A 10,491-nucleotide genomic window follows, 5' to 3' on the forward strand; every position below is an offset into this window, starting at 1 on the left:
TGCTTCTGGATATTTCGTGTGAAAATAGATTATCTGATTAAGATATTCACATTTATCATTATTTATATAAATAAAATATAAATTGAATTCGATATATATATATATATATATATATATATATATTTTTTTTTTTTATACCTAAGTGTCCACCTTACAGCGACTAATCCTGGGGTCTACGATCCAGCCCCTCTTCACGCAGACCAAGTAAATCGTAGGTTGTGCCCCAAACTGGCCAGGGTCCAAGAGCCTCTCCAACTGAACCGCTAAAGTGCCAAGCGAGTCAAATTCATGTATGCGTCTTACCTTCCAAGGAACTCCTGCCTTTCAGGAGAAAACCTTGCCTTTCAAGAGCCCTATGAATCGAACCCGCGACCTCTGAACTGCCCGCTTTGAAGAACTCCGTCCTTTGTCAATTGGGATGTGCCCTGGGGGGCAAAATTTGAAAAATTTTGGGAACATTTGAGGTGGGAGAGGAGAATTTTGTCTCTAATGAACCAATCGAGTGGTCACGAACTAAGTTCCATGGATGTAAAAATTAACTATAGCAAAAATTTTCAAACAAAGGAATAACAATCCTCTTCTTAAAAATGGTTTTATCAAATTTCAATAGAGCCACTGGCCCCACCCTCTCCGCTTTTGAAATATGATCAAACGATGGTATTGTTGGAAGCTCATTGACACAACAAAAATGAGCGTACCAAATATCTACAATAGTCATTTAGCCAAGCTTAAAGACAGAGAAGAAGGAGACAAACTGATTTAGTAGCAAATAATTGATATTTTTTGTTTTAATTCTTTAAATTGGTCAATCATGTGTCGACGCATATTTCACCTATTTTTGATCCAATATGTATAGCGTAATTGAAATATCTAACCAAGAGCATGATGTCATGAAACTTGCAAAGGCGGATTTGGTGGTGGCCGGCATGGGCATTAGCCACATCACATTTAAAATTTTTCTAATAATTTTATGTGGAAAAAAAATTATGTGAAATTTTTATTTTACATATTAATTAGTCCCTTAAATTTTATTATTTTTTTTTGTCCAGTCCCTGACAACTTGAGCACGTGAATTTAGTGCCCGTTTTAATTGTAAGATACTCTTCAAGCTTATTGTTCTAGAGGTTAAATGAATCCAACCCTTTCTTAATTTTTACATTACTAGCTCATACCACAACAATTGGTTAACTAAAAATAGAAAAAAATTGCAACAAAGGTACCAAACCTTTTACTTAGTAGCATACTTGATCCATACCTTTTATTTGTGTCACCGTAATACCAAACTTTTAAAAAATTTGCAGCTTAAGTCCAAATTGACAGTTTTCGTCAGTTTGACTCCAAAAACCCCAAAAATTAAAAATTTTATAATTTTCACCAAATAAGGCAAGGGTAAAATTGCCACTTTACCATTTTAATATAAATAAAAAATATAAAAGAACCTCTCTGTATCTATTTCTTTCCACCCCACCTACCCAAAAAGAGGGAAAAGCCCATCCTGCCACCCGTCAAAGGTAACGCCACTATCACCGGGCCACAGTGCTATCCACTTCATCTCCACCTCTCTCAAACTCCCACTTTTCTCCCTACATCCCCACCGACCTTCTATCCCCTTTTATCAAGGGCTATTATTTTGCAGCAATTTCCTTTCAGTGCCAAATGGGAGCTATTAATCCCAACTTCAAAGTTAGAACCGGAGATTTAAACCTCACTGCCACTAATTTCCTCGAGTGGAGGCCGGATTTTGGACCCACATCGGAAAATTGTGTCATTCTTGGTAGCCTCCTATTAATGTAATAAATATATTAGGTTAAGGATGATTTAGTCTTTTATATTTCCTTTGTTTTGTAGTATTTAAGCTTAGTGTAATCTCATATTTTTTCTCTAAGTTTTTGGAGGTAGAAAGAACGGCCCCTTCTTCCTCTTCATTCTTCATCAGTTTGTTCTTCTTCTCTTTTGTTTCTTTATCATATTGGTTTGTTGTTTTCTACATGGTATCAGAGCCCAAATATCGGCGGTGCATGAACGAAAGTTGCAAGTGATCTGTCGGCGCGTGCGTGATTTTCTGATGACACTTCAACGAGACAGTATCTTCCTTGGTGAGTTTCTGACAATTTCGTGGTATTACTTTGGTTATACGTGCACTATACGGTATATTCCAGTGGTAGTTCATATTAGTACATTAGTCGTCGTTGAGTTTCTTGGAATTTGCTGATTTCCTTTGATTAGTAGTTATTTATTTGTTGATTTCATGATGGAAACTGAAAGGGATGATTCGCTTCAATCCATTAGTGTCCGTTTAAATGGTAAAAATTACTCATATTGGAGTACTGTAATAAGAAATTTTCTAAAAGGAAAACGATTGTGGGAACTGTCGTGAAACCTGAGAATACTGCTGCGAATTATGTGACAGAGTTAGATAATTGGGAGTCAAATAATGTGAAAATTCTCACTTGGATTCATAATTCTGTTGAGCAATCCATTGGTACACAGTCAGTGAACTTTGAAACAGCGAAAGAAGTTTGGGATCACTTTCAAAAGTTATACACCAAGTCTAATTTTGCAAAACGATACCAGTTGGAGATTGATATACGGGCTTTACAACAGAAGGATATGAGTATTCTCGAGTTTTATGCTGCTATGAATTCAATTTAGGATGAGTTGGCTCTTACAAAATCAGCGGGGCTAAAAGCATATGAAGAATATATTACTTTTAGATAAGAGCAGAGATTAGTTCAATTTTTTATGACACTTCGCAGTGATTTTGAGGGACTTAGAGGCTCTATCCATTGCCATCCCTAGATGCATTTTTATAAGTATTTCAGTCTCATCAATGATGCATCTTTATTAGTTTATCAGAATTTAATTTGATCAATGTTTGGTGCTTGAAAGTAGCTTCTAACCTCTCTTGTATTTGCAGGAGCACTTGTTAATTGTATGTGAATTGCTGAAAGCAAACCTATATGAGTTCCATAAGTTTAATAGAGAATCTGGAGGAGAGGTCTACTTTACAATGCCAAGACTGCAGGTGGGTGACATGGCATTTTATATGCGCCTTTATCTTATTGGAGGGTGATTTCTGACTTAAGAATTTTATCATGCAGTCGATTACCATTCAGTGTTTGGAAGCACTTCAATTCTTACATGGTCTTGGCCTCATACATTGTGATTTGAAGCCTGAGAATATTTTGGTGAAAAGTTATAGTAGATGTGAAGTGAAGGTCATTGATCTGGGGAGTAGTTGTTTTGAAACAGATCATCTTTGTTCGTATGTTCAATCAAGGTCCTATCGTGCGCCAGAGGTTATTCTGGGACTTCCATATGATAAAAAGATCGATATCTGGTCACTTGGCTGCATCTTGGCAGAACTATGTACTGGCAATGTAAGTTCTTTGCTTTTCTAGCAATATTATTCTAGTAATACCTGTAACAGGGTCAACTGAGAAAGCGCGTTTCTCTACAAATAGTATTTATTTTCCTTTCTATTGTACTCTATGTGCCTTTGCATTGAAAATTATACTATGTTCAATGATGCTGTGCACACTTGTTCAAGTATCTAGGGTAAGTTATGCCGGTCATTTTTGTGTGTGCGTGCAAAATCGTTCTCAGAAAAGACCTTTTCACTACGTCCTCTGATGTAGGAAATGAGAACTCATTTATGGCGAACAACCCGCACCCTGATGTACACAGCTGAATATATGATGTCAAATGTATTGCACTGATGGGTGGGCTGTGAAGCATCAGGAATGGAACTACATCGGAGGTCATAATGAAATTACTGAAATGAATATGTATTAATGCATATTTCCATGAAGAGTAGCTGGACAATTTTTGTACTTGCAAATGAAATTTATGCTTTCAGAATGACTCTTTCACCCTCGAATGATTTTGGTGGGTGCAAGTAAAGGTGCCGGGCTACATCCATACTTGAGTTGTGCGGTGTTCAATTCATTGTGGCCTGATCACACTTTTAAATTCTCGTCATCACAATGCAGAAACATAGTTGTTAATTACATGCCTAAGCTGCATGTAAAGCGCAGTTAGGCATCGTAGGTACGAAACAGCGCCTTTTACAAATTGTAAAAAGGCACACATCACAGGAAAATAAGAGTTGAAATAATAGCACTCTTTTTAGGTTTTGGTTTTATATTCCATCGGAAGTAATGAATTTATTCCTTCTTTTAGTGTTAATTTATTTGTTGCATATAGTAGATGAGTTTCCTAACTGCATAGAAAAATCTTATTCTCAAAATTAAGTGCTTAATTAACTGTGTGAAATTAACTGATATTTGCAATTTACTTATTGAATACATTGTGCAGATATGAAGAATTTTGTTTAGTTGTACTATTTGTTTTGCTTCTGTGCAGTGTACTCCTCTGTTCTTTGCACGTAACCCCAGTGAAACTTAGTAGCTTACGCCAGTTGAAGTCAGTGCACTGGCAAAATTCCAGGTCTTGAATCATAAGAGGATAATAATTTAGTGGTTGGCAATGAGAAGCTTAATTATCTTGAATTTTGGTTGGTTCGGTAAATTTGGTCTTACTATTTATACATGCATGAACAAAAAATCTTTATAATTTGTATTTTCTGTTGTTAGAAATCAAGTTATATGCCATGATGTTATTCGTGATTTTGTCTAGCATATTAGCATTATCTAAAGACTTGCTGAACCTTCGATGATTTGTTGCTGCTGATTGCTGTTGGTACCTCTTGGATCCTGACAATAATACGTAATATGCTCTTGACCCGTTTTTAGGTACTCTTCCAAAATGATTCTTCCGCGACTTTACTTGCTCGAGTTATTGGAATCATAGGCCCGATTGACCAAGAGATGCTTGTTAGAGGACGAGATACATACAAATATTTCACCAAAAATCACATGCTTTATGAACGGAACCAGGTAATACTGTTTGCTGTCATGTTCGGTTGTTACTTCAAATTACAAGCCCAACAAACAAGAAATCTCTATTAAATGCTAAGAATCATTGTGCAACTGAAACAACATATATTTTTTCTGTAGCATGATTTATCTAGGACAGGCATGGATTGGGACCCAAATGAACATTTATTTGAACTGTCCTTATTTTGCATTTCTTATCTTCTTTCCTTTAATATTTGTCATAGGATTCCCATCCACCATATTTTTCGTCCCCATACATATACGGGGACTAAACATAAGTTAATAAGTAGACTGAAAATTCAAGTTCGTGTTTATAGAGGCTGAGTTTGAGTTTTTTATATCAGCTACTGATTGGGTCACCGCCCAACAAATGTTTAGATAGGTTCTACCTTGACTAAGTCTATTAATGGATTTGCCCTGTGATTGACTCCCTTGAGGCACGTGACTCTTTAGAAGGCAATGTTATTAATGGGCATATAGACCTAGGCCTCGTTTGGTAGTGCCTTTTCACTACAAAAAATTGATTTTTTGACCTTCATTTCATTATTCCAGTCGTCATTTTTGACTTCTTCACTCACATGTGACCTCCGCTTTTCTCCCTAATAGTAAAAAAATCAATTCTCAAAATCATTACCAAACGGGCCCCTAAACTTTTTAACAGTTGATCCCCTTTTTTTTTTTTTTTTTTTTTTTTTTACTCTTTTGTCCTTTTCACTACAAAAAATTGATTTTTTGACCTTCATTTCATTATTCCAGTCGTCATTTTTGACTTCTTCACTCACATGTGACCTCCGCTTTTCTCCCTAATAGTAAAAAAATCAATTCTCAAAATCATTACCAAACGGGCCCCTAAACTTTTTAACAGTTGATCCCCCCCTTTTTTTTTTTTCCTTTACGCTTATGAGTTTTAGCTAGCTCTATGGCATTTCTCCAAGTAAATATAGGATGCTTCTATTTTCAAGCATTTGGTTTATTTGTAGTCTTTTGATGAGGTCATTGTGTGAAGAAAGATTGGTGTGAGCTAGCTACAGTGGCACACACATCGACAAGAAAAAAATTCGACGATAATGTACTAAACTTACGGAAAGCAGGAGGTGCTACATGAAAGAACTTAACTCATGCAGCCGAACTGACAGTGCAGGATGAGGATGAGGATGATTAGTAAATGAAGCTAACGGAAGATTCATCGGAAATTCACGTGAGGCAGAAACATGCTTTTTTGAAGTGGGAACATAATGTTAAATGCTTTGTGCCACTTGCCTTGCAATACTCAATTATAGAGGGAAAATATTAAGCCCCAGTTTGGTCGCCATTTTTTCTAAAACTCATTTTCAACCACATTCTCCCAAAATAATTTTGTATGTGGATATAAATTTGTACTACTTTTTAACAACACACTCTCCAAAAAAAAGTCATTTTCACAAAATCTATTCTCCAAAAATTTCTACCCAACGGGGGCTAAATCATGGATGTCAGACTTTAGGAAGAACATTTACATCTTTGCAATACTAAACAGTCATAGTATTCATTGAAATCTTTACTACTAAATTTGTGCTATTGGACACAATGTGCTTGTGCATGTGTGTGTTAGATCCTTATTATGCCATACTTCTTCTTCTCGCTTGTCCTTGATTATTATGTATTTTCTTCTTAAGCTAGCATTTGGAGAACAATGCTACTGCAGTGTTGGTGACTGTCAACATTTAGCTTTAAGTGCTTTTTTGGGCTTAAAAAGTACCTAATAAGGAGCTTTTAAGCATGGCCACGTGTGCTCTAGCGTGCACCAGATAAGATCCTTTTATTATTTAACTGAATTGAATGCAAAGGTAACCGAGCCAAAAAATGGTGCATGTGTCTATTAGTTTTACGTTGTATATGCTATTATGAATGTATCACCGGTACAATTCATTGTTATCAAATTGTCGAAGATTCTCCCTCTTCTATCATTTTACATAATCTTGTTTATCTTGCTCAGGAAACCAACAGACTGGAGTACTTGATACCGAAAAAGTCATCCTTGAGGCATCGGTTGCCAATGGGAGACCAGGGCTTCATTGACTTTGTTGTTCATCTACTCGAGATAAACCCCAAGAAGCGCCCTTCTGCTTCAGAGGCTTTGAAACATCCTTGGCTTCAATACCCTTATGAGCCAATATCATCTTGAGGAATTCAAGATTCATGAGTCGAGTGTTCTCCACTAGAGTACTCGTATAGGTTTTTCAACAAGAGGGTGGAAAAGATGCTGGCGACGTTTAATTGTAAGTTTCTATTCGTCTGCAATTGATCTTCTGTGAACGCCTATTCCTTCAATTGGAATGTGTGTTATGGTTTTGACGGTGAAATACATCTTCCATATAACTGCATTGTATTCTCATCTATTCTGAACTGAAATTTAATAGCCTATACGGAATGACTAGGGTTTTTCATCTTTCCTTGTGTCTTGTTTGGTGGAAGGGGAAGTGTTCACTCTTGTTTGTACATAATTTGTGATCATTCTTTGAGGTTATTGTGTAATAGCTGCTTACCGTTACCCATTTTGATTAATTTTTACTCATTTTTGTGGGTTGTATCATTGTGAAACAAGCAAGCCAGGTAACATGTTTGGCTTGGCTAACCTTTTTTGCTGTATTGAATCGTCTTTAACTTGTGAATATGTTTGTTACAGCCATGTTTTCTTGAACTGCTTTCGACACAGTAAAGGAAAAAAAGATTTTTGAGATGGAAACATATGTTCTTATGAAATTAGTCCAGAGTTGACAGTAAAGCTTGTGATTAGGGGTGTGACAATGGACTGAGCGGGTTCGATTGTTCTCATTGCAAAAATTGAAAAACAAAGCACTTGTTTGGTCTAATTAAAATTCAGGTTTTTAGTAGATTTTGACAAAAGTTGATAAAATATGTAGTTATAGCCTCCGTTTGGTGTGATGAAAAATAAGATTTTTAGTAATGAAAACTTGTAATTCCAAGAAATGAATTATTAGAATTATCTGTTGATTTTTACTTTGTTTTTAATCCAAAATTTAATTCATACCAATACCAAACAGGGGTATAGTAATTCAATTTTAAATTTTGCAGAAAACAGAGTCTCTAGGGACTAATTTGAAGCACACAAGCGATGGGGATTGATGTGAGGCATCATGAAGTCAAAACTTCAGGGTCCAAATTACAGCTTTCAAAAACATAAGGTGCAATTTGCCTAAATTATAAAGTTTATGCACCAATTTGCAGATAGATGAAAATTCAGGAGCTCTTTTGTAGAATCCAGAAACTTCGAGGATCAATTTGAATACTTGGGCAGGGCCATATACTTCTTTGATGGCACAAGGTTATTTTTGAGGCTGCAGGAGCAGCGCAGAACCATGAAGTTAGCAAGTCAATGTCTTAGGACGGAAAAAGCGTGCATGAATTTACCGGCCTTTTGAATACAAGAAAGATAATTAATCTTAAAGAAGATATGCATAATATGAGGTTAAAAAACTATTTAACTTCGTAAGGAAAAGATCGAGCAAGGGCGTAGTCAGGATTTCATTCCAGTTGGGACAATTAGACCGTGTTTGGTGCTATTAAAAATCAAAATTTTTAATATAAGTCAAAGTTAACAATTAGTTTTACTTATATCAATGGATCTACAACTTTTCAATTACACATTCATCAATTTTTATCAAAATTTACTAAAAATTTGATTTTAATTCTCACTAAACAGGAGCTTAAGTTAAAATTACTAAGTTGACCTTTCTAAGGATTGTTATTAGTAAACGTTTAAGGAGTGGGGAGAAAATGTAAAATAAAAATTATATAACGGACTGATATGGATTCACCAATGGTTATGAGCCTAACTGAGACTGACATGGACTTCGAGTTTAAGAGCGTGTGCAGCGTGCTAAATCAAGAAGCAATTATTCCCTAAAATTAAAAACAAGATTACATTCGGATGCTTCTGGATATTTCGTGTGAAAATAGATTATCTGATTAAGATATTCACATTTATCATTATTTATATAAATAAAATATAAATTGAATTCGATATATATATATATATATATATATATATATATTTTTTTTTTTTATACCTAAGTGTCCACCTTACAGCGACTAATCCTGGGGTCTACGATCCAGCCCCTCTTCACGCAGACCAAGTAAATCGTAGGTTGTGCCCCAAACTGGCCAGGGTCCAAGAGCCTCTCCAACTGAACCGCTAAAGTGCCAAGCGAGTCAAATTCATGTATGCGTCTTACCTTCCAAGGAACTCCTGCCTTTCAGGAGAAAACCTTGCCTTTCAAGAGCCCTATGAATCGAACCCGCGACCTCTGAACTGCCCGCTTTGAAGAACTCCGTCCTTTGTCAATTGGGATGTGCCCTGGGGGGCAAAATTTGAAAAATTTTGGGAACATTTGAGGTGGGAGAGGAGAATTTTGTCTCTAATGAACCAATCGAGTGGTCACGAACTAAGTTCCATGGATGTAAAAATTAACTATAGCAAAAATTTTCAAACAAAGGAATAACAATCCTCTTCTTAAAAATGGTTTTATCAAATTTCAATAGAGCCACTGGCCCCACGCTCTCCGCTTTTGAAATATGATCAAACGATGGTATTGTTGGAAGCTCATTGACACAACAAAAATGAGCGTACCAAATATCTACAATAGTCATTTAGCCAAGCTTAAAGACAGAGAAGAAGGAGACAAACTGATTTAGTAGCAAATAATTGATATTTTTTGTTTTAATTCTTTAAATTGGTCAATCATGTGTCGACGCATATTTCACCTATTTTTGATCCAATATGTATAGCGTAATTGAAATATCTAACCAAGAGCATGATGTCATGAAACTTGCAAAGGCGGATTTGGTGGTGGCCGGCATGGGCATTAGCCACATCACATTTAAAATTTTTCTAATAATTTTATGTGGAAAAAAAATTATGTGAAATTTTTATTTTACATATTAATTAGTCCCTTAAATTTTATTATTTTTTTTTGTCCAGTCCCTGACAACTTGAGCACGTGAATTTAGTGCCCGTTTTAATTGTAAGATACTCTTCAAGCTTATTGTTCTAGAGGTTAAATGAATCCAACCCTTTCTTAATTTTTACATTACTAGCTCATACCACAACAATTGGTTAACTAAAAATAGAAAAAAATTGCAACAAAGGTACCAAACCTTTTACTTAGTAGCATACTTGATCCATACCTTTTATTTGTGTCACCGTAATACCAAACTTTTAAAAAATTTGCAGCTTAAGTCCAAATTGACAGTTTTCGTCAGTTTGACTCCAAAAACCCCAAAAATTAAAAATTTTATAATTTTCACCAAATAAGGCAAGGGTAAAATTGCCACTTTACCATTTTAATATAAATAAAAAATATAAAAGAACCTCTCTGTATCTATTTCTTTCCACCCCACCTACCCAAAAAGAGGGAAAAGCCCATCCTGCCACCCGTCAAAGGTAACGCCACTATCACCGGGCCACAGTGCTATCCACTTCATCTCCACCTCTCTCAAACTCCCACTTTTCTCCCTACATCCCCACCGACCTTCTATCCCCTTTTATCAAGGGCTATTATTTTGCAGCAATTTCCTTTCAGTGCCAAATGGG

The 10,491-nt window shown here is 35.8% G+C and overlaps 1 protein-coding gene across 1 annotated transcript; it reads left to right on the forward strand.

Annotated features, from left to right (window-relative positions):
* Nucleotides 1-2,908: 2,908 nt before the first annotated feature.
* LOC111405341 (dual specificity tyrosine-phosphorylation-regulated kinase 4-like) lies at nucleotides 2,909-7,549 on the forward strand (the record flags this gene model as incomplete). The annotated part of the gene is made up of 4 exons (XM_023034168.1): nucleotides 2,909-3,025; nucleotides 3,102-3,380; nucleotides 4,755-4,898; nucleotides 6,874-7,549. Coding segments are annotated over 4 exons (729 nt in total), but the record flags the coding sequence as incomplete, so codon positions are not given.
* Nucleotides 7,550-10,491: the final 2,942 nt, after the last annotated feature.

This window comes from Olea europaea, chromosome 12 (assembly GCF_002742605.1).
Source record: "Olea europaea var. sylvestris chromosome 12, O_europaea_v1, whole genome shotgun sequence".
NCBI classification, from domain to species: domain Eukaryota; kingdom Viridiplantae; phylum Streptophyta; class Magnoliopsida; order Lamiales; family Oleaceae; genus Olea; species Olea europaea.